This window comes from Lagenorhynchus albirostris, chromosome 20 (assembly GCF_949774975.1).
Source record: "Lagenorhynchus albirostris chromosome 20, mLagAlb1.1, whole genome shotgun sequence".
Classification (NCBI taxonomy): Eukaryota; Metazoa; Chordata; class Mammalia; order Artiodactyla; family Delphinidae; genus Lagenorhynchus; species Lagenorhynchus albirostris.
The window spans coordinates 48,695,618-48,722,522 of NC_083114.1; the positions used below are offsets into that span (position 1 = coordinate 48,695,618).

At 62.2% G+C, this 26,905-nt stretch overlaps 2 protein-coding genes across 4 annotated transcripts in view; one reads left to right on the top strand and one right to left on the bottom strand.

Moving 5' to 3' along the window:
• Nucleotides 1-1,356: 1,356 nt before the first annotated feature.
• Nucleotides 1,357-6,290, bottom strand: PVALEF (parvalbumin like EF-hand containing). Its single transcript, XM_060134827.1, has 5 exons — nucleotides 6,136-6,290; nucleotides 3,419-3,531; nucleotides 3,101-3,236; nucleotides 2,646-2,761; nucleotides 1,357-1,540 (listed from the first exon to the last, which is right to left on the bottom strand). The coding sequence occupies exons 2-5, from the start codon at nucleotides 3,522-3,524 to the stop codon at nucleotides 1,497-1,499; spliced, it is 402 nt and encodes a 133-aa protein (XP_059990810.1). The 5' UTR covers nucleotides 3,525-3,531; nucleotides 6,136-6,290; the 3' UTR covers nucleotides 1,357-1,496.
• Nucleotides 6,291-11,664: 5,374 nt separating this feature from the next.
• AATK (apoptosis associated tyrosine kinase) overlaps nucleotides 11,665-26,905 on the top strand; it is a 38,334-nt gene continuing 23,093 nt past the window's right edge. For 2 of the 3 annotated variants that reach the window (XM_060135684.1, XM_060135685.1), the window contains exon 1: nucleotides 11,665-11,748. In XM_060135684.1, coding sequence (XP_059991667.1) covers nucleotides 11,694-11,748 — 55 coding nt within the window. In that variant the 5' untranslated portion in view covers nucleotides 11,665-11,693. Of the gene's footprint in view, nucleotides 11,749-16,745; nucleotides 16,905-26,905 lie in introns of those variants that run through there. The other variant, XM_060135682.1, reaches the window with a different exon arrangement.

A 26,905-nucleotide genomic window follows, 5' to 3' on the forward strand; every position in this document is an offset into this window, starting at 1 on the left:
CCTTGCAGGTGGGTGTGAAAAGGAGAGGAGCCGAGGATGGTGTGTGAGCTTGGCTCGCAGGCTGCTGCTCCTGCGATAGCCCAGCCTGGGGGCTCCTGAGAGCAGTGCCTTCACCCTGGGGTGATCCAGCCACCTTTGGCCCCTCCATCCTAGAGAGTCTGGAGTCCCGTGGCAGCTGGAGGAGGGACCCCATCACACGCACGTGGATGCAGGGGGCTGAGATGGGGGCCTAGTGCTCTCCCGGCTACCCGTCCCCAGGATGGAGTGGGAAGCACATCCACACCCTCTGCATGGTGACCACAGAGCTCCCGGCCTGAGCAGCAGAGGAACGACGCAGCTAACAGATGGGAAGACTGAGGGTGGGGCTGTGGGGGGAAGACTGAGGGTGGGGCTGTGGGAGGAAGACGGGAGCTCAGCCTTGGGCACGTTAAGCTTGAGATGCCTCCATCACATGAAACGGGGTGTCAGGCAGCCAGAATGGCCACAGGAGTCTGGAGTACAGGAGGGAGGTGCTTAAAGCACAAGAAGGGAGCCCACCGGGTGGGCGAGTGTGGCTGGCGCAGAGGCTGGGGCAGGCGGGTGGGGTGGGGGAGGACTCCTACAGGAGGATGAGCTTGGGGAGAAGGGGAGGAGGCCTCAAAGAGAGGGAGGTGGGGGCTTCCCTGGTGGTGCAGTGGTTGAGAGTCCGCCTGCCGACGCAGGGGACACGGGTTCGTGCCCCGGTCCGGGAAGATCCCATGTGCCGTGGAGCGGCTGGGCCCGTGAGCCATGGCCGCTGAGCCTGCGCGTCCGGAGCCTGTGCTCCGCAACGGGAGAGGCCACAACAGTGAGAGGCCCATGTACCGAAAAAAAAAAAAAAAAAAAAAAGAGGGAGGGTTCTCAAAGACCGGGAGGAGGAGGCGAGGAGATATCGGCAGAGATCTGAGCCCTGGACACGTCCAGCCCGGAGTGCAGGATGCAGGGCTGGTGCCAGGACCCCTCAGAGGCACCCTGGGGCTGAAGCTGTCCCTGCGCTGTGGACTCCAAGCGGCCTAAGACCCAGCCTGGTGAGCAGCCTGCGCAGAGCCCAGTGGAGGCCGGGGCTGGGTGTGTGTGGGGGGTGGGGGGTCTGGGCCCAGAGAGCACCACGCTGGGAGGGCAGATCCAGGAGGTGCCGGGGCTGGAGGGGGGACTGCCCTCTGAGGGTGCCCCCAGTGAGGCAGGAACAAGAAGGGGCAGAGGAGGCTGGACACACCCACCACCCGGTCTTCCATTTTCCCTCCTGCACCCCCCATGCCACCCTGCCCGCCACCTGTCGCCCAGAGACCCATGACCCTGCCCCTGCCCCAGCTGACGCTGCAACACCCAACAAACACATGGGCTGCGGTTCATTTAATGCTGTTTTTCTTCCATTTTCCTGGCTCAAGCTGCGTCCGCTCCCATGGCCTCCATGGGGCACTCGCGAAACCCACGGTGCCCCTCGGGGGGTGCTCAGCCGGCCGGGGCTGGACGTGGTGCTACTTCTTGGCAATGTTCTCCTTTTTGATCAATTCAGAAAATTCTAGAACAGGAGACAGATTTCTAGTAAATAACCCCCTGGCTCGTGCCCCACCAAGCCCTGCAGGCCCAGCAGGAAGCCTCCTTTATGACGGGGCACCTCGCGGTCCAGGGGGGCCCTGCATCCTGCCCTCCTGAGTCCTGGGTGGGGAGCAGGAAGGACCGGAACTTGGCTGCCCGAGTGCCCCACACCGTTGTCATGTGCCCTGTGCCCGGCCAGCTTGGCGGTAGGGAGCTCACCCACCCTGGGTCTTACGATCAACCCTCAGCAGTTCCCCTCAGAGTCTCTGAGCTGGTGCTCCTGTGGTCATCATGCCTTCAGTGGGGAAACTGAGGCACAGAGAGGCTGGGGGGCTGCATCCTAAACAGACCCCTTGGCCTGGCTGCCCCTCTTTTAAGTCTTGCGACCACCCCACAAGTCAAGGTTTGCTGGTATTTGCGGGCAGCAAGTGGAGGCCTGGGGGGTGAGGACAGGTCCCCAGTCTGTCTGGGGCTCTGAGCCTGTGCTTGCCTGTTCCCAGGGCCATCCTCCAGGCTTCGGGTCAGCATCTGGGTGGGTGGGCAGCAGGATGATGCAGACCCCAGGGCAGCCATGGGGAGACTCAGGGAAGGCCTGCCCCACAAATGCCTTTCCTCCTGGGCACCCCCCTCCCGCCCGCTCAACTCACACACAGCTGTTGGCCCACCTGACCTCCTTCCACCTGCGTCCACCTCTGCAGCTCCTCAGGCCCTGGTCTCTGCCTCAAACCTTCTTCCCCATCTCGGAAACCCCCCATCTAATCTGCCCCCTTGACCTTCCCCAAAGCTGGCTTGGGCCACCTCTCCCCTGCTCAGAAACCTGCAGCAGCTCCCCTGGGCCTGGTGAAATGCCCAAGCCCCCTCAGCATCCCGGAGACTCAGCCTCTCCATCTGTGAACGGGGACGATGGTGACCACCACAGGTGGCTGTAAGCTTTGGGGGATGGGGTCCCTGCCTGGCAGTGGGGATCCTGGTCAGCCCTGCACAGAGACAGGCTCTGGACATGGAGCAAACTGAGTGCGAGTGACGGGCAGTGGGGGGCAGGAAGGTCCTGAGAGGTATCCCTGCCCCTCTCATCTCTGCTGCCCCACCTTCAAAGTCAATTCTCCCGTCCCCATCCGTGTCGGCTGCTTGGATCACGGCCTCAGCCTCCTCGTCCGTCAGTGGGGTGGTGGGCCCGCTGCTGGGGATGATGTGCAGGATGTACCTGGGGCCGGGGGTGGGCTTGGGTCAGGGCTGAGGGGGCATCTGGCTGGTGCCCAATGGTATACAAGGTACCTGCTCCCCTCTTTACAGCTGGGGAAACTGAGGCCCAGCTGGAGCGGGGTCTCTGGGCCTAGGCCCAGTGCTGTGCCCCTGTTTCTAGCCTGGCCCCATCTCCCACAAGGCCTGCTGGAGCCCAGTGGGGGTACCAGGTCTTCTGGGGTGAGCGTGGTAGCTGTAGGTCGGGGAGGGGGCCCAGAGCTCAGTACCCCCTCATCCCCAGCCACCACCAGGGAGGGGGCCCAGGGCTCAGGACATCCTGTCCCCGGCCATTGGCTGTTACTTGATCTCATTCCACTCGATGAAGCCGCTCTTGTCCTTGTCGAGGGTCTGGAAGGCCTTGCGGATGACACTCTCCTGCTGCCCCGAGGCCGGGAACTTCTGCATGTACTCGAAGAACTTGATGTAGTTGAAGGAGCCTGGGGATGACCGGGCGTGTCACTAGGGCCATCCGCCTCGGGGCTGGACTGCCAGGGCCTGAGCCCAGAGGGGGACTCCTGCCCTGCGGTGGGGGCTGCCGGGTCCTGTGCCCTCCCCCAGCCCGGGGGGGCTCCTGCGTCCACAGTGGGGCTGGCCCAGGGCGGGCGGGGGCGGGCTGTACCATGGTGCCTCATGTCGGTGGGCAGCAGGTCTATGTCCTTGTCCGACAGGGATGTGCCCATGGCCAAGGCCATCTTCTTCATCTGGGAGGAGAAGTCCTCGTCCATCCTGGCCCTGCAGGGGACAGGGAGCCGGCTCGGCGGGTGTGCTGGGCAGGAAAGGGTGCTCTGCCTGGACCCTGCCTGGTGCCAGCTCCTGGCCCTAGACTGGGGACCCCAGGCACCCAGACCCAGGCGGGCCTCTGGCTGCAGAGGGTGGCTGGAAGGGCCAGCTTTCTCAGCACCCTGGGGCCCTGGCCTTGCAGAGGCCTTCGTGGCCAGGCCCTGAGGAAGATAGCTGGCCACCCTGAGGTGTTACCCCACTTCACAGAAGAGACCGAGACTTTGAGATGATAAGTGATAGACACGAGGTCCTTCACTCTGCTCGGAAGAGGTGGAGGAGGCGTTGTCTGACCCCTCAGTGCTGCTGGGTAATTTCCTCTGTCCTTCCAGGCTCACCTCAAAGCCACCCCCTCTGGGAAGCCTTCCTGGTTACCTGAAGCACCACCTCCTCCTGCCGGGACTCAGGGCCCAGGGCCTTAGTCTCTCTCTCCCGCACCCCAGACCGGCGGGCCTTGGTCATCCTGGCTGGGCACTAGCCGCCAGCTGGGAGGCATGCTGCGCGCAGGCCAGCCTTGAGCCGGCCCTGGACTGAGCAAGGCCCAGACCCACTCCAGCAGGATGGCCCCACCCCCTTCCCAGGCACTCAGGAGGGCGGCCCGCTGTGCATCTGCCCTGAGGAGGTGCCCGCGGCAGTGTCCCCCCTCCTTGGGGGTTCAGGCAGGAGCCACTGAGGCAGGCCGGGACTCCAGCTGGGCAGGTGGGGTCTGGGCACAGGGACCGGGCTGTCCCGTGCCCCCACCCAGTGCCTTGTGACCTGCGGAGCTCTCGGGTTGCTGTCCCCAGGGCGGGTTGGGTTCTGGGGCTTGTGGCAGAGCAGCTATTTCAGAGGCTCGTTGGCCTTTTCTGAAGTTCACGGGGTGGTGAGCCTTCTGGAACCTACTCCCGCCGCCAGGGGAGGCAGCTCGGTGACCTGCGGGGCATAAGCCAGCCGGGCAGTGGCCGGAGGCGGCTCCTTCCTCCCAGTGGAGAAGCCACGGGTCAAAGGTTGCAACTCAAGCTGCAGCGGAGGGGCAGCGAGGGCTGGATCCTGCCCAGGGCTGTGTCCTGCTTCCTGACCCGGGCGTGCCTCCCAGCTGCACTGGACCTCAGGCTTCTCATCTGTGAAATGGAGAGACCCCTGCCCGCCCTGCCCTGCCCCTTCACAGGGTCATGCAAGGAGCCACGAGGGAAGGAGATGGTGGGGAAAGGGTGTTGGATCCTGTGGTGCGTGTCACCCGTAATGGCAAGTCCCTGCAGCCAGTCCGGGAGGTGGGGTGGGGGTGGTCAGCTGGGATCAAGGGCAGGCCCAGGCCTTGGAGGCCCAGAACAGACCCCACTACCCTGCATCCCATGGTGAGACCGTGATTCCCCTCTATACCCTGGAATCATGGGGTCCATTCTGGAGGGAAGGGATTCCCTGCCTGCCACTCGGGGCCTTGCCCAGGGCCAATGTCACCCTCTTTATGGAAGAGGGACAGGGCCAAATTCCAGGCCAGGTCTGGCCAAGCCTGGGGTTGACATCCTGACTGCAGAGCGCTGTGGGCGCCCTGTGCTGGGCTGTTTACCACCCTGCTCCCACCCAGTTGCTCTCTGGGGCATCCCCCCACCCCCACCCCCCATGAAGGCAGGGGAGCCTGAGATCAGAGCTGGAGACAGCAGGAGAGGCAGGGCCTGGGCCTCAGGCCGTGGTTGGTGTATTTATAGCATCTGGTCCAGGGCCTGGGATGGAGTCTCACTTGGCACACCTAGTCAGGGCAGGAAGCGGGGAGGGGGGGTGGGGAGGGGGCTGCCTGGCACCTCCTGGGGTGCCCCCAGCGCCTGGAAGGGCCCTGCCCTCTTCGCCCTTCCCCCTGAAAAGGCCTTCCTTCCTCTCCTCCCCCCTCACTGCCTTCCATAGCCAAAACTGGTCATAGCTTTAAGGCCTGGCTCCGCCCCCCCGCAGACCCCCACGTATGCCCAGTATTGCTGCGTTCTCTGTGCCCCTTCCAAGGCTGGCAGGGCCCTCCCCTGTCCCCAGACCACTCTGGACCGCCCATGTGGCCCTCCTGGGGGCTGTGGTCTGCATCTAGCCCCTGAGACTGAATCACCAACTTCAGATGCTCAGTGAGAAAAAGGCCTCATGGCTGGAGAGGGTGGGAAGGGGTGATGGAGGCCTTGGGGCCCCACTGGGACAGGGGCTGGGCACGTGGGCCCAGAGCTGGCTCAGCATGCCTGCCAGAGTTGGTGGGTCTGGGGGCCTTGGAGCCTCTGTTCTGCCAGGCCCTTCCCCCACTCAGCACTGGGAGCCCTGTGAGGTGGTCTCAGCCTCCCCCTAGTGACCCCAGCTTGCAGCCATGCTCTCAGAGGCCTGCCTAGGCACGTGCGTGCACACGTGCCCACCCCTGCAGACCCAGTTACCTTGGGGCTGCCCCTCTCCTTCCTCTTCTTTTTCTTCCTCTCCTAGACCTCCCTGGGGGTCCCTCAGCACCCAGGGCCTCCCCTTGTCCAGCGAAAGACGAGGCCCAAGCCCCTGCCATGCAGCTCGGGCAGCTCTGGCCCGGCTGGGTGCCCACACCACCGCTCCCCGGGCAGGGCTCACCTTCGCCTGGCTTTCTTCGAGGGCTCTGGGAAGGCGGGTCAGGCTGGGGCTGCTGAGAGGCTGTGGGGGCTCCAGCCTTTATACCTGCAGCCGCTCGGCCTGTTTACATCTTGGGGCTGCAGCTGTCCTACTGCCTCTCCTGGGTACTCCAGCCTGGCACTGGCCGCCCCCAGGGGCTCGTTGGCACTTGGCACGTCCACACCAGGCTGGGCAGACTGACCATGAGCAGCGCCTGGCCTCCCCGAGCCTGGGGTGGGGGTAGGGAGAGTGATGACATTGCCGAGTGAGTAGACTTGCTATCTGTCGCAAGAGGTCCCACCCTGCCTGCTGGCCTCGTGGGGGTGAGAGGGGGCGGCGGTCCAGGAGGTGGCCCAGGGGGTACAGGCTGCCAGCGTGTCCGAGATGGCAGCAGAAGACTGGACGACTGGGCCTCCTCTGACGAGAAGTCAGGCTGGGCAGCTGTCCTTTGTCCCTGGGTCACTGTGGTGGGCTGGGAGCCATGCCAGGGCTGGCTGTCAAGGCGAGGGGAGGAGAGGGAGGTCTCCGTCAGGCAGGATGACTCCTGAAGGCACAGGGAGCAGGGCTGTGTGACCCCGGGCGGGGCTGGTCTCTGTCCCTGGGAAGGACCCTCACAGGGCAGTCACCAGGGTGAGGACGGGGGACCAGAGAGGGACACATCGCCAAGAGCCCCCCCTGGCCGTGGCCCACCTGGAGGGGAACGGCTCACTGTCCATTCACTTTCTTGGCCTCAGTATTTTACAGAGTGGTGCCCCTGACGGTGCAGACGTCTGTGCAGCCTCTTTCCAGCCCTCCGTCACCAGCTGTCCCCTGCGGGGGTTTCTGCCCCCGTCGTTTTACATGGCGCTCCTATAGCTCTGAGATCTGCTTTCTCTGCACAAAAGTTTATCATGTGTCGCCGCACTCTGCCATGACGTAAGACAGCTGTGTGTTAGGCCAGCAGGCTGAGGATGTTCTAGTAAGTTCCTTGACTGACCACCTGCTGCTGGACCCGGAGCAGGTCCCAGTGCTTTCCTTTCTTTCTTTCTTTTTGGCCATGCCACGCGGTATGTGAAATCTTAGTTCCCCGACCAGGGATCAAACCCGCGCCCCCTGCAGTGGGAGTGCAGGGTCTTAACCACTGGACCACCAGGGAAGTCCCAGGTCCCAGTGCTTTTGTCATCAGAGACACTGTGGGAGACCAGAGTGGGAGGACCAGGATGAATGATGGAAGTTTCCATGGTCCTGCCACGTTCCTTTTCAAAAGGGTTACCCTACAGATTTCCAGCCGAGGCTGGGTGCCCCGCGCCCCCTGCACACCCACACCTGCACTGCACTCTGGTCCCCAGCAGGCAGCAGGGACATCTCTCAACACGTCTGTCCATAGAGTTGAATGTTATCCGCATGAAAGGAGCAAGGCACCGACGCTCTCCAACACGAATGAGCCCTGACAGCCCCACAATGAGTGAAAAAAGGCAGTCACAAAAGGCCACATATTCTGTGATGCCGTTGGTATCAAATGTCCAGGAGAAGCAAATCCATAGAGACAGAAAGCAGATTGGTGTTTGCTGTGGGGCTGGGGGAATGGGGAATTACTGTTTAACGGGTACAGGGTTTATTTTGAAGTCATGAGAATGTTCTGGAACTAGATAGAGGTGACGGCTGCACAATATCGTGAATGCACTAAACGCTACGGAGTTGTGCACATTAAAATGGCTTATGTTAGCTGAGCACCCCCTCCGCCGGCACCTTCCAGAAGGCCCTATCCGTGCCCACCCCTGCCCAGGCCATGAAGCAAGGGCTGGGGAGCGGGTGGGCGGGCTCCTGGACCAGCACCTGCCCGGAGCTGACAGATGGCCAGTCCCCTGGGCAGTCCCTCCCGTTTCATTTCGGTTCAGAGTTGGGCCGCCCCTCCTCTCCTGAAGCCCTGGCCCTAGCTTACCGGCCCCCCTCTGGGCTGAGCTGGCCTGGAGGGGGCCACGGGGACCAGCTCACAGCTCTGGGGATACCGTTGTCCCCTGTGCCCAGGCACGGCAGGCTCTGTCCCCTTGGGACACTCTGGTCTCTCGGGACCTCAAGGGGCTGGCACTGCCCCCCGCCCCGGCCTGCCTGGAACAACTTCGTGGGAGGGGGGCTTGTGGGCTCTCGGCCCTCCTGCTGCAGACTGGAAACCCCTGCAGAGACCCGCAGCCCAGCCCTGCCCCATGACGTGAGTACTAGACACCTAAGAGGAATTAGCTCTTCTTTTCCAGGGAGCCGTTTTTATATAAGGACAAAGCTCTTTCAAGCCACAGCCTCCTCAGAGCATGGTGTCTCCCCCTGGCTGGCTCAGAACACCAGGCAGCATCTTCCCCTTCCTGGGGAGGCCGGGCACCCTTGGCAGGTGCACCTGCTCTGAGGTCTCTTTGGCAAATGCTGGAACCCCTCTCACCCCCACTTTGCAGAGCACAGCTGTGGTGGGTGGGCTTGTGGGGGAGAGGTTCGCCTGAGGTTGGGGCCTATCTGCGGGCAAGTTCGGGTGGGGGACAGCATTTCCCCTTGGCACCCCTCCTGTGCACACAGAAGTGGGGGTGGGGAAGCGTGATTACAACAAGGGACATCTGTTTCCCTGCCTCCATACCAGGCCGGGACCACATCCCCATGCAGCAGAAAGGGGTGGGCTGGGGGAGCCCGCTGGGGGGTGAGATCCCGGCAGGTAGGGGGGTCCCTGGGGCCCTGCACTTTGGTGCCCAGCGTGTGGGTTTGTGGGCTGAATCCGGGGCAGCCTTTCGTGCAGAAATGCTGATGCGGGTTATTACAGGAAGGATTCAAGAGGTGCTGGCCATCCCCATGGTCCTGCCCCTGTGTCCTTTACCACAAAAGATATGTCCATGTCTTAATCCCAGTACCTTGAATGGGAGCTTGTTTGGAAATAGGGTCTTTGCCGATGTGACCCTTAAGACAAGGTCACACTAGATTAGGATGGGTCCTAATCCAGTGACTGGTTCCTTATAAGAAGAGAGACACAGAGAAGAGGGAAAGGCCATGTGGCGACGGAGGGACAGAGGCAGAGGTTGCAATGATATGGCCATGGGCCAAGGAACACCTGGGGCCGCCAGGAGCTGGAAGAGGCAGGGAGGGTCCTCCCTTAGACCTTTGGAGGGAGCCCGGTCCTGCTGACACCTCAGTTTTAGACTTCCAGCCTCCAGACTGTGAGAGAATCTATTTCTGTCGTTTGAAGCCCCCAGTGTGTGGTCATTTGTTATGGCCGCCCCAGGACACTCAACAGCCCCTTCCCGGGACCCTCTCATGCCCCCCTGCTTCCGGCCCTCTCTCCTGCCGCTGTCTGCCCGACCCCCGGCCCACCGCCCCCTCTGACCCCCTTCCTGAGCCTTGGGTGAGGACCCAGGTAGGATGTAGGCCTGGGGCCTGGAGGTTCCTGGAGGGACACAGAGGCAGCTGTGTCCACCAGGCTGACCAGGTGCCTACCAGGGCTGTGACTTTAAGGGGCACCAGGCCGACAGGTGAGCTGTCCAGAGCGTCTCTGGCCTCAGGCTCCAGATGGCTCACCACTGTTTCTGCTCCTGCCTTGATTCAGAATTGCGATATGTTGCTCATAACGGATTTTTCTCATTAACTTTGATTCTTTAAGATATTGCATTAAAATATTAGTTACCTTGATGACCAAGTTTGTTTTTGACAGCTTCATTGAGATATAATTCATATGCTGTAAAGTTGACCATTTCAGGGTGTACATGTCATTGTTTTTAAGTATATTCACAGGGTTGTGCAACCATCACCTCTATAAAATTCCAGACCATTTTCATCACCCCCAAAAGAGGCCCCGTACCCCCATTTTCCCCTTCTCTGGACCTCTGACAAGCATCCATCTACTTCCTGTCTCTGTGCATTTGAACAGCCTGGGTCTTTCCCACGAGTGGAAGCCTGTGGTGTTCGTCCTTTTGCTTTTTCCACCGAGCACGTTTCCAAGGCTCATCCCGCTGCAGCGCGTCAGCGCTTCGTTCCTTTTTACTGATGGTAATGTTCCCCTGTACGGATCCACCGCATTTTGTGTGTCCATTCATCTGTCGATGGAGGTCTTTACTGAGTTTTTGGTGCCCTGTGGTGCCTCCCTCGCCTCACCTGAGCCCTGGTCTGGCCCCCATGTTGCTCCTGACCTGGGAGGCCTCTCCCCTCTGTCCCAGGGCCTTGGGCCCTCTTGGAAATCCTCTAGGCCCAGACTCCCTGGGGGTCGGCTCCTTCTAGGGAAGGTGCTCCCCCCCTACTACCCCTGGCTTGTCCTTGACTCCATATTGTCTTTCCTGAGGCTCCTGCCCGAGGCTTCGGTCGCCACAGGCCCAGGGTGCTCTCATGCCCGTGGAAGAGAAGCAGAGACGAGGCATCCCCACCATCCCGGCCTTTGAAGGTGGAGGCATGCCTGAGGCAGTGGTCGCTCCACGTGGGGCACCCCAGCCCTCACCGCTGTCGGGCCTGGCCCCTGACCCGGCTATGAAGCCGCCTCATCCACGCAAGATGGCGCGGCAGGGCGCGCAGCCGGCGGGGAGGGACGGTCCCTTGGTGCCCGGCGCCGCCGCGTCCGCCCTAAACGCCCGGCGCTGTTCCCTCCCGGGCGGGGGCGGCCGCTCCTTCTCCACGGTTGTCGCAGCGTGGCACAGGCGCGGGCGGTTTGGGCAAAAATAGCCCCCCCACCCCGCCGGCGCGGGCGCCGCCCAGAGGGCGCGGGGCCGGACCCAAGCTGCCTCCGAAACCGGCGTGTGCAGGCCGCGTGCGGGGCCCCGACCCCCGCGTGCCGGGGCCCGCGCCTCCGGGCCACCCAGCGCGCGCTTTCGTATTGCTCCTGCGTGCCACCGTGCCCACCCCCGCGCGCGCCGCCGCGCCCCCGCCTTCCCGCTCCTCCCCCCACGCCTCTGCCCACCCCCACGCCTCCAGGTGCCCCCTCCCTGAGTATCCGTCCCTCCCCCGCCCCCCCGCACTTTTCGCCTCCGAGCACCCCTCCCCCACCCTCCGTGCCCCCGAGCCTTCGGGTCTCCCATCCTACGTCTCTTGAGCTCCCACCCGCGCCTCAGTATCCCCCTCCCCGCCCCCTTCTCCCCGCACCTTCCGCCTCCCAGCGCCCCCCCATTCTCCGTGCCACCCCCGCGTCTCCGGATCTCCCATCCTGCGTCCCTGTGTCCCCTCGTGCCTTCGTGCCCCCCCACGTCTCCGTACCCCCCCAGCCTTCGGGTACCCCCACCGCGCGTCTCCGTGCCCCCCCAGCCGTGTAGAGAACCCCCCCTGCGCGCGCGCTCCCGCCGGTGTTTTCGGACTGCACCAGCCCGGGAGCCCCGCGGCGCCGCGGCCGGCCGGGGGAGGCGCCTCGTCTGTCGCCGCCGCCCGCAGACGCACCGGCACCCGCACCCGCACCCCGCCGGCCCCGCGGCTGCGGCTGTGGGCGCTGGGCGGGCGCGGCGGCCAAGGCGCGCTCGCACCTGCGGCGGCCGGGTGATGGCGCGGCGCGGGCCGCGGGCGTCCTGAGCGCAGCGCCCGCCGGGGGATGCCAAGACGCGCTGCTGGCCCTGGCCATGTCGTCGTCCTTCTTCAACCCCAGCTTCGCCTTCAGCTCTCACTTCGACCCCGGTGAGTCCCCTGGCCGCGCCCCTTGCCAGCCCTCTGCCCGCTGCGGCTGCCCCTAACCTGCCCAACTGCGGACATGATGCTTCCAGAGCCCCCGGTTTCCTATTTTGCATGGAAGTTAACCCTTTCCCCACTCTGAGTGGAGCCGCAGAAGGAGCGGCTTTCCCCGCAGGACCCCCTGGAAGCCCGGAGGCGGGCAGGCCTTGGGGCTGGCACTGCACGGCTGCGGCCTCCAGCAGCGGGGGTGGGCAGTGGGGCACTGCCCTGTCTCTGTGGAAGCTTCCGTCTCAGGTAACGGGCAGGACGGCCCGTGTTGGCCCCAGGTGTCCAGAGGAGGAGGTGGCCAGGACGAAGGGCCCCCGGGAGGTGTGGGAATGTCGCCCCCCCAGACCCAGGTGGCCATGGCCCCTCGTGGATCGACGGTCTTAGCATGGGAGGCATCTCCCCAGGCTGGGAGCTGGTTCTGGGGAGCCCTGCCAGGCCACCCAGTCACCCGCATGGGGAGGTGGGAGCAGTGGTCAACCCACAGGACAGAACCCACTGAGCAGAGGCTCGGAAGAGATGGGCCTCAGTGGATGCCCAGGCCCTCCGGGCAGGGAGAGGCCCAGGTGGCGCTGTCAAGCTGGCTGCAGGGGGCGTGGGGCCAGGCTGGCGGCCCTGGCAGCCTGTTTACCCATGGCTGCCTGACCTCCTGGCAGCTGTGGGCGGCCGTGGTGGGCAGAGGGACCAGGGGCAGCTGGAGGCCCGCATCTGTCACCAGAAGGTGTAGGCTTTCTTCCCTCTGTCTTCGCTGGCCTCACCACCCCCCTCCTTGGCCCGAGTGGGAGATAAACCCCTGCCCTGGAGCCTTGGCCGAAGGGCCCAGAGTCCTACCCACATGTCACTGGGGCTCTGGCACAGGCTAATCCAGCCAAATCAAAGCCGGGTGAGCACGTGACGGCCTCTCCTGGGTCTCCCTCCCTGGAGTAGGGTCCAGTTCGTGCAGTGATGCACAGGGTCCCCTGGATTCGGCCCCATCTGAAGGCATTTGCTCTTGGGGGAGGGGACCTGACAGCAGGTTCCTCTGCTGGGCTTAGGGTGTGGGTGTCACTGGCTCAGAAATGACTTCCCAAGGCGACTCCTGGAGCTTGGAGAACGTGGAGTCACCAGTGGATGGCCCAGAATCTGCCAGCGACAGCCCTGGCTGGGCTCTGAGGGCAGCGGCTGGAGGTGGCCCTGCTCAGCAGTCCCAGGCCCAGACAACCTTTAGGGACACGTGTCCTGCTGGCTCCGAGCCAGCGCTCCGTGCAGTGCGGCTGCTGGGGAGTGAGGGTCCAGCCTTGGAACCGTTGGCAGTGTGGCGGGCCGTGTGCCAGGACTGACCCAGGGTTGGCGACGCCCTCCCCCACGCCCTGCCGCTTGCACTCTTTGTGGGGCCCAGACTTGCCCTGTGTGTGTGTCCCAGCACGAGGCCCTTCCCCCATCTCAGAGAGACAGCTGAGCTTGGCTCCTCTTGCAAGCGGCCCTGTAAACAGCTGTGATCAATGTAATTATAATGTGTCAGTTTAAGGACTTATGAGGGAAAAAAGTTGTCAGGAGGCAAGGGGAGATCTTCTGTTTGCAGGTGGAGTGAAGGGGAGAACTGTGCCCCACTGTGGGAGGGGCCACCCTGGATGGTGGAAATGGGTTGCTGGCTGGGGTGCAGGGCTCTGTGCTGGCCCCCAAGTGGGCATTAGGGAGGGGGTGGGGTGGGGTCCGCTGCCCTCCTGCTAAATGCCCAGTGTTCAGAGCCCAGCTCCCACCCCCTGGAGTCCCCCCCGCCCACCCTTGCCTTCCAGAGGCTCAGTTTTCTCACCTGTAAAATGGGATAGCTGTGCCTACCCCCAAGCTGTTAGCGGTTAAGCGCCTGGTGAAAACTTGACTCTCAATGAGCAGAGGCTGCTCCTATGGGGGGGCGGTGTGGAGACAAGGCCACAGTGGCGCGCGGCTCTCCCGTCCTCACAGCGGGGAGAGATGGTTCTGTTTGAAGTTGGCTCCTGTCTAAGGGGGGACCCTGCTCGGGGTCCTCCAAACTTGGAGGGCAGGGGACAGTCGTGTTTGTGGCTGTCTCGGAGTTTGTTTCTGTGGTCACTCAACACTCAGGGATGGACAGAGGGGCCTGGCCCGGGCCGAGGGTCCTCACAGTGTCACCAGGCCAGGTCTGCTGCCTACCGCCAGCTCTTTGTCCGTCATGGGTCCTGTGGCAGTTCTCCACATAGGTGGTGAAAATGGTGCGGTTATGTAGAGAGTGACAGGGGCTGAGTTTGAGGCACACGCTTGAGTGAGGCCTGGGGGCTGGGGGACCTCATTTAAACTGCTCTCCTGCTTGGGCCACTACCACCTATCAGATAAGGGCAGGGCAGGCCACTGGAGGGGGCCAGGCCCAGCATGTGCTCCTGGGGCGATGGGCCGGCGCAGGTGGGCATCCGGAAGGGCTGCCTCCTCTGGGGTCCAGCTCTTCCTTAGGATGTGGGTGACCCTGGGGGATTTCTGGGCAGTCACAGCCCTGTGACCTCAGCACTGTGTGGCCTTGGGCCAGTCACTCAACCTCTCTGAGACTCAGCCCCACATAGGTGAAACCTCACTCTGGGGAGACCAGGTGGTGGGGTATGGAAGCCAAGAGCTGAGGGGTGATGAGGGTGCCACGTGGGAATCGGGAGCACCTGGGTCTGGCTGGTGGGGGGAAGGTGTGGCTTCTAAGGGGCGGGGCGGGGGGTTGCCTCTCCTGCTGGAATGTCTGAGGCAGGGAGCTGCCCTTGTTTCTTACCCTCTCCGGCCCCGGGGGGACTGGGTACAGCCCAGGCCCTCAGCAGGTGCCTGCCAGGTGTAGGCCTCAGTCAGAGCTCTGCAGTCCTGAGCCTGGGGGCCTGGAGCTTCTGAGGACCCCGTGGGGCAGGTAGTGGACCGACCCCTCCCTGATCCCATGGCCCTCTCTGTGCCTCTGTTTCTTAATCTGTAGGTGGGCATTACTGTGGTGTCCCCTCCTGAGGGTCACATGTGGGTGACTGGAGCGCTGGGTGAGGGTCAGTCCCCAGGGAGCACCACTCAAGGCTGACCCTGGGGCAGGGGTCACCGTGGACCATTTGGCGGGACCTGGAGTTTGGGGAAGCTCGTGGAAGACAAGGCAGCCCCCAGCCTCTCGGTCACATGCTGCTGCCTGCCCGCATCCTCGTCCTGCGCCTGGCCCCCCTGGGAGCCGGCTCACCAGCGTTAATGTACGCGAGGTGCCGGCTCAGGGCTGGGCATGCCCGGGCCTTAGGGAGAAGGTGTCGCTGGGGAACAGGGCTCAGGGAGGGCATTCCGGCTGGGCCTGATCTATCCTGCACGGGGACAGGTGCGCTTGGGGACTTGAGGACTGAGAGGCCCCCAGGAACGGGCTTTTGCAGCCCTGGGGGTCCCTCTCTCTGGCTGACGGACACGTGCTGGCAGTGGTTCTTGAACTTGGTGGCCCACCGCTCGCTGGCTGCTGCCCACGGGGCCTAGCTGAAGGCAGATGCTGCCTGACACAACCCGCCCCCCGTCCCCTCCATCAGGCCCTCCCCAGATCGACTCAGGCTGGGGGGAGAGGGGCGTCAAGGGCCGGAGTGTTACTCCCTCCCCGCGCCCCGAGAAAGGCTGGCCCCAGGGTGGAAGCTGTGGCTCTGGGGCTGAGTCTGGGGGTGTGGGCCAGCTCAGGGCAGGAGGGAGGCCACAGTCCTCCCCTGGGCAGTTTCTTTGCATTCTAGCACATTCTCCAGCCTATGCTCTTCTCACAAAGGGGCTGCTTCTCCCTCACGCTGGGTAGCTTTACATGCGCCGGTGCCCGGGCTCACGCAGGCACTCGCACACATGAACACACACGAATGCACGCATGCTCACAGATGCCTTCACCTGTGTGCGAGCCTGGGCTGGGCCGTGGGCGCTGTGGTCTCCTGCGGGGGGTGGTCAAGGTCATGGCTGAGGGGAGCCAGACCCCCGCCCCACCCTTGGCCCTCAGCCTCACCCCTGCTCTCATTTCAGTTGATGGGCTGAGTCACCGGGTCCCGGTGGCCTGAGGCTTGAGGAGCCTGGAGCCGTCCCTCTCGGTGGCTGGCCCTGAAGGACTGCCCCACTGTCACCCGGCCACCTGCAGTCACTGCCCTTGAGCAGGTCCGCCCATTCTCCATCCTCCTCCCTGTTCTGCACCTTCCCCAGGTCAAGGGCTCATGGGTGGAATAGCATCCCCCCAAATTCATGTCCACCTGGATCCTCAGGATGGGACCTTGTTTGTAAATAGGGCATTTGGAGCTGTAATAAGTTAAGATGAAGCCATCCTGGATTAAGGTGGCTTAATTCCATGGCTGGGTCCTTACAAGAGAGCAGGGGGAGATTCAGGAGGGAGGAGGATGTCCCATGCCACATGACAATGGAGGCAAAGCTGGGCTGATGCAGCCACGAGCCAAGGAAGGCCTGGGGCCTCCAACAGCTGGGAGAGGCAGGAAGGGCTGTGCCCCGGAACCTCTGGAGGGAGTGTGGCCCTCATGCAGGACGTCCGGCTTCTAGAACGTCAGACACTCCATGTGCGTTAAGGCCCCAGTTTGTGGCACGTTGCGATAGCTGCCCCAGGACACTCCTGCAGGGCGGCTCTGAGCCCCACGGGGCCTCATCTGGGGCCGAGCCTGCCTCTGCCTTGATGCCAGCCTCCATCTCCTCTGTGTAAACTGGGACAGCCCTACCCACCTGGACATGTCTTAGGAGGAAAGCAAGGTAACACGTGTGCAGGCGCCTCAGAACACGCGAGTTCACTGGACCGCAGTGATAGGAAGGCAGCTGTGGCCCAGGCCAGTAGCCCTCATCTGGGCACCTTGGGGCCTCGCTCTCGGCGTCCAGCTGCGTCTTGCAGAGGAGCCAGCACCAGCAGGACAGGCGGCCCGTGGCCTCCCCTCCCCCGGCAGAGGAAGCCGGCAGAGGAAATGAGGGCAGCGGACGCCGGGCCAGAGCCAGCTCCCAGGCAGCCTGTCTGGCCTGTCGCAGTAGGCAGCGTCCCCGCCGGGTCCCTGCCTTCCTCTGCCAGTGTCAGCCTGAGGGGCAGGGGCCAGGGTGCCCTGGGGTCAGGGAAGGTCTGCTGAGGGTGACTCTGGAGTCAGCAGTTGGAGCCGCGCGGGAGCGGCCGCCAGAGCTAGGTATGTGGGGGTTTCTGGGAGGGTGTGGGCTCTCCCACTGCCAGCCCTGGGGCCGGGCATGAGCGGACAGGGGCTCGTACTCGCGAGGTCCCCAGCCCCTGCTCTGGCTCTGCCAGAGGAAGTGGCAGGACAGGAATGGGCAGGGCCAGGGCACTGGGTGGTTCTGGGCAGCCTGGGGGTCACTTGCTACAGAGGGTGTGTGAGGTGGGGCAGCAGGATGCTGGCCGGCATCTGGAGGCTGGGGTGGGTCCCCGGTCGCCTCTCATGGTGGGATATGGCAGGTGGTCGCTGGTAGAGAGATGTGTGGTGACTGTGTAATGGGCTGGTGGCTGTCTGCGTGGAGCTGCCTGTAGTCCCGGGCAGGTGGTTCGGCTCCACTTGCTGTGAGGCCCACCTGGCTGTCCGGGCACCCCCCTGGGAAGAAGGAATCCTGCTTTTGGGGGACGCCACCCGCACAGGATGCTCATAGGAAGGAGTCTGGCTGGGCGCGCTCGGCCTCATGCCCGAGGTCACTCCTTGTTGACAGCGAAACGGCAGGTTCTCTGCCCAGCCGTCGGCAGATACTGCCTTCTGCCCAGCTCCAGGCATCCCAACGCCGTCTCTTCCCTCTTTTTCTGACAGCTTTATTGAGATATGATTCACGTACCATATGATTCATCCATTTCAAGTGTATACTTCAGTGCTTTTTACTGTATGTACAGAAGTGTGCAGCCGTCGCCACTGTTTCAGAACACTTTTGTCCCCCTCGTGCTAGCCGCACACCCACCGGCAGCCCCTCATGTGCTTCCTGTCTCTGGAGATCGCCTGTCTGTGGAGATCGCCTGTCTGGACATTTCCTACCTGCAGGCGTGCAGCTCAGGGGTGTCTGTGTCTCTTTCCGTGGGCCCTCCGTTTTCTATCACTGGAACATAGGGAGTGGGCCTGGGTCTGGGGGCAGCTTTCGTGGATGCTGAGGGCTGGGCCACCACACGCAGGCCCCTGCCCAGCACTCAGCATTGGGGCCCTGCTCCTGCAGGGCCACAGCGTGGCTTGCCTTTTCTGCTGCCTGACGCCCTGGGTGCCTTTCTGGGGGCTTGTTGGCCATTTGAAGTCGTCTTCTGGGATTCCCTGTGTGAGCCAGGCCTGCCCGGCTGTGGGTGGTATTTATATGTTCTGAAACTGAGGTCAGAGGTGTGCATCAGGGCTGATGCTTTCACACCTTAGCTGTCTCACTGGTCTGGGGCAGGGTATGCAGGCACCGCTGGGGCGAGTCTTTCCCGACCCCCGTGCTCAGTGGCATCAGGTTGGTGGCTTGAGACGGGCTGTGGTGGGAGAATTTGCGCCCCAGGAGCCTGCAAAGCCTCCACGTCAGAAACCTCCTCCGTCTCTTTCTTCCAGAGAGCCGGTTGTTAAGCATTACCAGCAAACCAGGGGTGTAGGCCAGCTTGTTAATCCCAGGAAGCCGCCTGGAATCCTTTTGGCATGAGGCAGGCGTCCTCAAGAGGCAGTTTCTGGCCCCTGGGGATGAATGACCCAGAGGGATGGTCGTGCCCCTCTTGGGCCACTCAGCCCTAGAGGGAGCCCCTGGCTGGGGCCTGCTCAGGGAGGGCGGGGCCTACTCAGGGAGGGCGGGGCCCGCTCAGGGAGGGCGGGGCCAGGGCTTGCACAGTCCTGCCCCTGGCTGAGGCTGCACCTGACCTGAGCCCTGCCCCTGCTGCCCCAGCCCACCTCACCCCACTCTCTGCCCGCACTGGGTTCCAGGCAGAAACTTGGAGGCCAGGATGGCAGGAAGTTCTGGGCTTGGGCTGCCCTTCCACCCCTCAGCAGCTGGTGCTGGAGTGGGAGCCAGTGCATCGGATTCTGCTTTATTTTTCCTTCTTGTGATGGGCGGCCCTGCAAGTCCTGTCTGAAACTGACTGGCTGCAGTGCTTCCTGGGTCTAGCCGTGCATCTGTAGGTTTTCTCCTGGGTGGATCTGAGCCTGGCTGCCTCTGGCCTCTGCACAGCTGCTCCCCCGCCCATGCTTGTGAGAGGGACTCATTCATCCAGCTCAGTACCCCTCGGGGCGACCCCGTGCCCAGCAGGTGTCAGGGAAGTGTCCTCAGATGAACAGGGTGGGCAGAGGGGGTCACCCTCAAGCCCCTGCAGGGAGTGGGGGCCGAGGGACGTGCAAGCCGTGGAGGGACCGGCAGACGGAGGCTGGGGGCCAATGAGAGGCCGTTTGTGTAGGGGAGACGGTGTCAGTGGGAGCGGCCCCGGGAGCAGAGAGACGGGACTGCAGTGCCCATGTTTCCCTGTTCTCACCCAGCCACCCCCCACCCAACCACTCCTGCTGTGTGCCTTGGGCTGCTTGGTCACCAGGGCTTGGGGGGCCAGGGCTGAGGACATCCTGCGTGCCCACCCTGCCCCAGGACTAGCCTTGGGGTGGGTCCTGGAGCTCCTGGGAAAGAGTCAAGGGGCCTCTGGTGGTGACCAGGCTGGCCTTGTCACATGCCGGCAGAAGGGGTGTTGCTCATTGGTGCTGAGCTCGTGGCACACATGGTGACTGTGTTTATGCCCAGCGCTGGTCCTGGCCTGAGGGGGACTGGGCTGGGTGTCCAAACCCATACTGCCAGCACGTCTCCTGGCGTGAGAGGTGTGAGAGTGCGTGCACGTGGGTGGGTGTGATGTGTGTGCTGGGAGTGTGTGAGTGTGAGCATGTGTGCAGGGGTCTGAGTGGGGGTGAGGATGTGGGGGGAGTGTGTGTGTGGGAGTGGGTGAGCACACGTGTAAACATACGAGTGCACCTGTGTGAGGACGTGGGGATGTGTGTGTGAGTGTGTCCCCTCTCTTGTTCTCCGGGGGGAGGCCCAGGCCCCCGGCTCTCCCCTGCCGCTGGGCAGTGAGAGCCCTCGGGCTCCCCTCTTAGGCTCTGGGTGATGGTGTAGTTCCTGACCCCCTGTGGACGGCAGGAGGGGGGATGACACCCCCTTCCGACCACGCCGACCGTCCAGCCACCTGCCAAGGGTCTGCGGTCCGGGGCCGGGGAAAGAACCCTCCTGTGTAGGCGGCTGCTGTGACCCGTGTGTCCGTGGGGGCCTTGGGGGGGGGCTCCCAGCTGCTTGTCTGTGTGTCCGTGGACTTTGCCGGGTCTAGGTCCGTCACTTCAGGTTGACACTTAAGCCGGCAGAATGGCTGCAGCCATTTAGCCGCCGGACATTTGAGCTTCGCTCCCCCGGAGGCAGCGCCCTCCACCTTCCAGCCCTCCCCTCAGTCCTTGGGGTGCAAGACTGTCCAGGATGCCTGCTTGCCGGCCCCTTTCCCCCAGTGATGGGGCCCCCATGCGGCCCCAACACCGTCTGTACTCCATGCCGCAGGTGGCATCCACACCTGTCTCTGTACATTAGGACATCCAGACTGCAGGTAAAGAGGTTTGGAAGGTCCTGGGGTGGGGGCAGTGGGGCGCAGCCTCCCCATGGAGACGTGTCTCGGGCCCCTCTCACCTGCCGGGGTGGAGCCTGGGCGGCTGCGGAGGTGGGGTTGCTGCACCCCTGCCCAGAGCTGCGTTCTGAGGTGGTCAGGGTGAGCCTGGTGGGGTGGCGGGCTGGGACTGAGAGCCGTCCGTGACTGCCCCCACCCAGCGCCAGCTCTTGGGATGGGGGCATCCTTCAGCTGCGGCTTTCATCCTGGGAGGCCCAGGGGGAGGTGGGTGTGCCGGGACCCAAGCGACCCCTGCGTCCGAGCAGTCAGGGCTCTGATATCAGTCACCAGCGTCCTTTCATTTCTCTACTTGACCTCAGAGATTTGGGGGAGGAGTGAGGACATGGGCCTGGGTCCTCCAGGATGGGGTGGGCCTGGGTCCTGCCTGGGAGGCGCCACACAAGTCCAGTGACCTGCTTCCCTTCCTCCGCCAAGAGGATTCTGTTCCTCTCCAGGGGAACGTCCATGTATGGGCCTTTGGGCAAACATTTGCCAAGAAACTCCACCCCACGGGCCCCTCAGCGCCGGGTCCACCTTCCGGATGGTTCATGGGGGTATGAATGCCCCTCCTACTTGCCCTCTGTCCGGGGAAGTCCCAGACTCTTGCCACTTGCCCCAGCTGCGGGTTGGGAGGTGGGAGTATAAGGGACAGATGATGGGCCCCTGGAGGCCTGGGCACGCAGAGCTCTGCCCCTCGTGCTGTCCGCTCACCTCGGCCTCGTAACTCAGAGATGCCCGCCCAGGTTGCACAGCTTCTTCCTGCACAAGATCCTGTTTGCATCGCCGGGCGGGCTTGTTGGGCAGGGGCACTGGTGCCAGGATGCCCTCCGATGCCCTGCCAGGGCCCCGCCCCAGGCCTGCTGGTGACCCCGGGTGTGAGCCCCTGTCGGCTGCATCCGCACCAGGCAGGCCGGCTGGGGCACTGGGAATACCAGGGGGCGTGGCTGTCTCGCTCGGAGCCAGGCTCTCTGCGTGGGCTGGGCGGGGCCCCTCAGAGGGCCTGGTTGCCCCCACTGGAACCGTAGGCCAGTGGGGGCTGGGCCGGCTGTTCTGTGTCCTCATGTGGTACCGTGGTGCCGTGGGCTTCGGTGTGAGCCACGGGAGCAGATCCTCAGGGCCTCAGAGCCTGTGGCCGGCCCTGGACTAGGTGCGGTACGAGGTGGGGGCACGCAGGCGGCTGCCAGGCGCTCAGAACAGCAGTTTGGCTGTACTTGGGGTGGGTGACCCCGTGGGGGTATTCGAGGCTACTTGGCCACGGCGGGGATCTGAGACCTCCCCTCCTTCCACAGGGGAACAAGCTGGGGGCCAGGAAGGGTGCTGGGCCCTGGTGGTAGGTGGGCACAGGGTGGACGAGTGGACAGGGTCCTGGCCTGTGTGTGTCCTGAGTAGCAGGGGTGGGGCCGGGTTCCCCCTGACTTCCGACAGTAGGATGGAACGTCCAGTGAACCTCAAGGGCCAGACGGGGCTGCAGGGAGGCAGTTGGTACTCTGGCCTCGGAGCCCACGGCCCCCGGCAGAGATGCTGGTCGAGGAGTGGGCTCCCCATGGTGTCTGGCCGCGATGGGGGGGTCGTCCAGGACCCTCACTGTTGTGGAAGTGGCCTTTGTTCCAGGAGGGTTTGGGCAGCGCCCCAAGGGAGTGGGTGAAGGATGAGGCTATGGGCGTCTGGTGCAGATTGGAAAGGGGCTCTTGGGGGGAGCAGTGAGCCAGCCAGGGGCGCATTGGGGGTGCCCGCCCATGGGGGCCGGCAGGGTTGGCACACCCCTGACCTGGTCTCCACAGGTGTCAGACCGCTTGCTTAACATCTTTTTAAATTGAGGTGAAATTCATATAATGTGAATTTAACCCCTTTAAAGTGTACGGGCCAGTAGCATTTAGTGCGTTCACAGTGTTGTGCGGCTACCACCTCTCTAGTTCCAGAGCCTTTTCATCACCCCAAAAAGAAGCCCTGTGCCACTGCAGTACCCGTCCCGGGCCCTGTCCCCTGGACCCGCCTGTTCTGCACACTCCATAGGGATGGACCATGCAGTGCCGTGGAGGGGCCGTCGGACTCGCCCACGGCTTCTCCACCAGCTGCGCGGGGCTCCTTTTTCTTCTGCATCCTCACCAACACTGGTTATTTTCTGCTTTAAAGATCATGGCCGTCCTAGTGGCTCAGATGGCTCACTTACTCTTCAGAGTGGCTGCTGAGCCAGGCGGCAGCACGCGGCCCCTCCCAGCAGACTGGGAGACCGAGGCACTGGGCCTTGAGGCTGGAGGGGGCTGACTGGAAATGCTTCCTGAGTGCCGTGTGTCTCAGGCTGCTGGGGATGTTGGGACGGGGCCAGGCCGAGGGGCCAGTGAGGATGAAGGTGCAGTGGGGGAATGGCCAGCAGTGGGCAGGCAGGCAGGTAGAGGGCTCGGAGGGGGCTCATGGGTGGCGCTTTTGGAAGATGGCTTCAGTCCCAGGTGAGGAACCGCCTGGAAACCACAGACCCCCGAGGAGGTTGGGTAGGGTCTGGGCCATGGGGTGGAGCTCACTGGCCTCAGCAGGGCTGGATGTGGGGAGGGGGCAAGAGGAATCCAGAGGCAGTTGGGGTCTCCCACTTGGGGAGGGGGTGGGAGGGACCCAGGGATTGGGTTTGCCTTGAGGGGGACAGGGACTCCATGCTGGCTTTGGTTTGAGATGCTCCAGGACACCCAAGGGAAGGGCCAGGGCCAGGTGGATATCGGGGTCTGGGGCCCCAGAAGAAGCTGGGGACCAGGGTGGGAGCTGGGGCCCTGACGGGGTCAGGAGGGGATGTAGGCCAAGCCTGGGTCCACTTGGGAGGAGGATGGCGTGTAGCCCAGGACAGTGAAGGGGGCGGCTGAGGAGGTGGAGGGTGCAGGCGCCACCCCGGGACCCAGAGTGAGGCACAACCTGCTTTCCTTCCTGCACTCTGGCCGCGAGACGTGGCTCCACTGACCTGAGGATGGCTGGAGTCACTGACCCTTCTCTTCGCCGATCCAGGCCACCTCCACCTTCCACCTCTGTGTCCCCATTGTTTCCCTGGGGAAACCTTACTGACCTCCAGCCATGTGGCTCCCCCAGGTGGGGTTTGAGTGTGGGGTGGGGGGCAGACAGAGACCTGTGGAGACCCAGGACCCTGTGACGCCAGGACAGGATCTGGGCTCCATTCTGTTTACGGTGAGACCGTGGGGGTCTTTAAAGACGAGAGGGATGGGGTTAGGCGTGGGTGATAATTAAATAAAATTATACACATCTGACTCTCGACGTAGTACATGCTTATTGTAGAAAATATGAAAACTGCAGACGAGAAGGTATTAACTACCCAGAATTCTACCACCCAAGACAATCACTGTTCACATTTTGAGATATTTTCTTTCAGTTAGTTTTTTTTTTTTTTTTTGACATGGTTGTGATCAGGGTTTATAAACAATTCTATGTCCTGCCTCTTGTTCTCAAATTTACTGAGGCATAATAGAAATAGACTAAACTGAGCATGTTTAAAGTGTTGGGTTTGATGGGTTTGGTGTACGGATATGTCAGAACTCATGAAGGATATATATTTGGGAGACCCCATGAACCCTTGACTCCGTGGTCAAATAACAAGCATTTGCTTTGAGCCCAACCGTTTCCTTGTGTATCCACTTTTTAAAATTAGCATAAAGTTGATATTTCCTCATTTATTTAAAACATCTTCTTAAATTCACTCTTTGTGGCTTCTTTTGCAAATGTACTGTTGTTTTTACGGAATCTTTTTATTGTGACTATTTAGGCTGGTTTTTACTCTTATAAACACCACTGCAGGGAACATCCCTGTGTGAAGCGATTCCTGCCTGTGATGTTAACTTGCTCCTTCCTTTGTTTTTAGTCTGGATTTGTGTGCCATCCAGGCTGCTCTCTCGTTTAAAATCCCAGACCTGGAATCACTAGGCCTGGGAGTTGGCAGGTCTCCCAGGCCCTGCATGCATGTCTCCAAATCACTTTCCAGAGGCTGCTCCAACTTACGCCCACCAGAGCGCCTGGGCAGCTGGTCCTGGTGTGTGGGCTTCGGCCAGACACCAGCTTCTAAGAATTCACATGGTCGAGAAGCTGACATCGGGTGTGACATTTCGTTCCTTTTATTATGGACGAGGCTGCACGTTTTCCTGTGGGCTGGTCAAATTGTATTTCCTTGTTTGTGGACTGACTGTGTGGTGTTTGCTTGTTTCTGTTTTGGGGTCTTAATGTATTTTTTTAGTTTTTGCTGATTGTGTGCTCCCAAAAGTAGTCACATCAGTCCTTGACAAATTTTCTGTCAATCATTTGTCCTGGATTGTTGTTTCCTTTTAATTTGGGGCTTTTATGGAACATATGTTTCTATGTGGCCAAACCCATTGATCTTTCATGATTCCTTCCGTTGCTTTTAGCTTAAAAATCCCTCTCCATTGAGAAGCCTGATATTTATCTATTTTCTTCTCAGATGCTATAATTTGACTCACTGATGTCGATCTGAAGTTATCCTGGTGTGTGGTCTGAGGCAAGACCACACGGGGCCGGGCATTCTCTGCAGGGTCTTCTGCTGAGGCCAGGCCTGGCTCTGGGCTGTGATTTCGCTCTTTACCTGTTGGCCCATCTCTGCCGCAGAACCATATGGTTTTAATGATTGTAGCTTTTGGACATGTTAAGAGTTAGAAAGGCAAGATCCCTCTCTCTGCACTTTTTCTAGTTTCTCTTGTTTAGAGCTTCATCCACTACAAGGCCATGGGTCTTGTTGATGGGTGCCTGGGAGGGGGTGAGGGAGGTGGGGTGACCCAAGTCGTGTGACAGCCCCCTGATGGACACCACTCACCTGACCTCACCCCCACTCATTGGTGGAACAAGTCACTCCTTTTACAAGAAGCCCGGCATGGTACCTGGTTGTGTTCAGAACTGCTCCCTCCCCTCCTCACAGCTCCCCCCACAAATGGTCCATCCCCCTCCTCCCACCAGCCCCTCGGAGCCCTCCCTGGAGACGGACCGAGGCCAGGACCAGAGAGCACCAGCACCGAGGGTGGTTCACCAGAGGGATCTGCTAGGTACTGATGTCCACCCCCTTTGGGGAGCATAGGATCTGTGTCCCCCCTCCCGTGTCACCTGCAGGGCCAGGCCCCCCAAAAAAGGAGCCCCTGTGAAGGGCCCTGAGGCCTCCAGGGTGGGCATGGGGGGATCTGTCCCCAAGGGACACCCAGGTCCTGGCCCTGCAGCCTCCACCCCAGCTTAAACCAGCTTCCCTCCCCCCTCCCCTTCCATGTCCATCCACTGAGGGCCATGGGTGGTGTGGCTCGTGCCCAGACCCTGACGTTGGACCCCACTCCTGCCCCCTGCTTACCCGCCCTCCCAGTGGGATCAGGCTGGTCCTGGAGAACTGGATAGGACCTGTCATGTGGCGGGTGTTACAGTCGTGTACTTGGGGGACAGGGTGGGGGCAGAGTCCCAGAGCCAGCACCTGGCAGGTTTTATGGGGGACTGTGGGATGTCCAGGAGGCAAGGAGGGCTTGGGGACATGGGACTCTAGCCCTGTGGGGTCTGGAAGGAGGGTCTTCTGGCCCACCTGTGTCCCTTGGGTTCCCTACCCCAGTTGCAGGTCCCTGAGGTGATCTGGGGGACAGCAGAGAAGGTGTGGGAGGGGGGAATCCTCAAAGAATGTGTTGAACTTGAAAACGAAGCAGGAAAAGCAAGAAGGGAGAAGGGGGAGGAAGGAGGGGGAGGGGAGGGGAGGGAAAGGAAGGGTGGGGACCCATTGGTGGACCCGGTGTCCCTGCCTTGGGAGGTGGTGCCTGGCTGCAGCTGTGTGGGGGGCTGTCACCCTGAAATGGCCTGCAGTTCAGACCCCCACATGTGCCTGGCCCAGTGGAGGTGGGGTGGGGCCAGAGAAGGGTGGTTCCAGGCGGGAAGCTGGGTGGTACGGGTGAGATCTGACCCATGAGGCTGGGGGGTGGGGGCGGGCTCTGTTCGCTCATCATGAACTGGAAAGGGGCCCCTCCTGGCAAAGAAAGCATCCACGGGAGACCCTCGGGACACAGCAGTGCCCGGTAAGCGTGAGTTACTCTTCCTAAACGTGGCCATGCAGTTTTACCGAACGCTGTGCCTCCTTGGAAATGGCGGGGCCTTGCCCAGCAGTGCTCGTCAGGCCACCGGGCTGGCCAGGAAGGCAGGGTCCCGTTCAAGCAGCAGAATTGGGCCGATGGAGGCCATAGGCCTGCTGGGTCGGGGGGAAGCTGGTCGTCTCTGTCTTGTTTTCTCTGTTGCTTCTGCAGGTGGATAGAATTATTATTTTAAGAAGTATCTAACGAAACAGGGTCCACCATCAATCATCCCCACAGGAGGGCGCCGCAGAGGCGGGACCTCAGACAGAGGAGCGGCCAGGAACGCGGGGTGGTTCTGGTCTACCTGCTGCTCTGGCTCAGATGCTGCGTGGGTTTTGGGGTGTTGTAGGGGCTGGTGGGTGTCAGAGGTGAGCTGCTGAGCATTTGTTACCCTGGGGTGTGAATACTCCTGGGTGTCAGGGAAGATGGGACAGGCGCCTCTTGGCTCCGCACACACCACCTTTGTTGTGATGGT